Source organism: Octopus bimaculoides, chromosome 13 (genome assembly GCF_001194135.2).
Source record: "Octopus bimaculoides isolate UCB-OBI-ISO-001 chromosome 13, ASM119413v2, whole genome shotgun sequence".
NCBI lineage: Eukaryota > Metazoa > Mollusca > Cephalopoda > Octopoda > Octopodidae > Octopus > Octopus bimaculoides.
The window spans coordinates 32,643,150-32,644,246 of record NC_068993.1 but is presented as its reverse complement, the minus strand read 5'-3'; the positions used below and the strand labels follow the sequence as shown (position 1 = coordinate 32,644,246).

The following is a 1,097-nucleotide window of genomic DNA, read 5'->3' as shown; positions in this document are numbered from 1 at the left end:
TATATATATATATATATATATATATATATATATATATATATATATATTTCATCTATGGTTTTATTATACTGGTGTTCTTCACCTCCCCACTTGGTTGGTATTAGGAAGGGTATCCAGCTGTAGAAATAATACCAAAGCAGACATTGGAATTTGATGTAGTCCTCCAACTTGTTGGATCCTGTCAAACTGTCCAACCCAAGCCAGCATGAAACACAAACATTAAAGGATTATAATGATGATGATATATTTGTATATATATTGTGTATGCATGTAATGCTGTCTCTTTCTCTCTGTATATATATAGATATGTGTGTATGCAGGCTTGCGTGTGCATGTGTGTGTATGTGCAATGATTTCAATGCTGTTAACTTTGCTTTAATTGTGTTATTATTAATTTGCAGTATGATGAACATTTAAGTCAACTTGAACGAGATATACAGGCTGCTCGAGAAGCTGCTCTTGATGCTGTCGAAACAGACAGTATCATGACTGGAACATCACTCAACATGGATGATAACAGTGTTCTGGGTGAATATTATATTTTTCATTTTATTGGATTTAGGAGCTTTATCTCACTTTTGCAGAAATTTGTTGTTTTTGTATTTGTGTGAGTTGTATGTGTGTGTGTGTGTGTGTGTGTGTGTGTGAGTTGTGTGTGTGTATGCATGTATGCAAACTTGCTATGTATGGATGCTATTATTTAGTTTATTTCTAGGTTTGTTCAATAGAGAAAGACCTGGTTTGTAACCCCAGACCAAAGGCTCCTTCATTGGAATTTCATCATAAACAGACTAGTTGTGTATCATCATCATCGCTTAACGTCCGCTTTCCATGCTAGCATGGGTTGGACGATTTGACTGAGGACTGGTGAAACCGGATGGCAACACCAGGCTCCAATCTAATTTGGCAGAGTTTCTACTGCTAGATGCCCTTCCTAACGCCAACCACTCAGAGAGTGTAGTGGGTGCTTTTACGTGTCACTCGCACAAGGGCCAGTCAGGCGGTACTGGCAACGGCCACGCTCAAAATGGTGTCTTTTATGTGCCACCCGCACAAGAGCCAGTCCAGGGGCACTGGCAACGATCTCGCTCGAAAAT

The 1,097-nt window shown here is 39.1% G+C and overlaps 1 protein-coding gene across 3 annotated transcripts in view; it reads left to right on the top strand.

Moving 5' to 3' along the window:
* The window catches only part of LOC106877877 (transcription initiation factor TFIID subunit 1), a 93,401-nt gene that overhangs the window by 74,758 nt on the left and 17,546 nt on the right, over positions 1-1,097 (top strand). For all 3 annotated transcript variants that reach the window (XM_014926919.2, XM_014926917.2, XM_014926918.2), the window contains one exon: positions 402-528. In XM_014926919.2, coding sequence (XP_014782405.1) covers positions 402-528 — 127 coding nt within the window. The remainder of the gene's footprint in view (positions 1-401; positions 529-1,097) is intronic.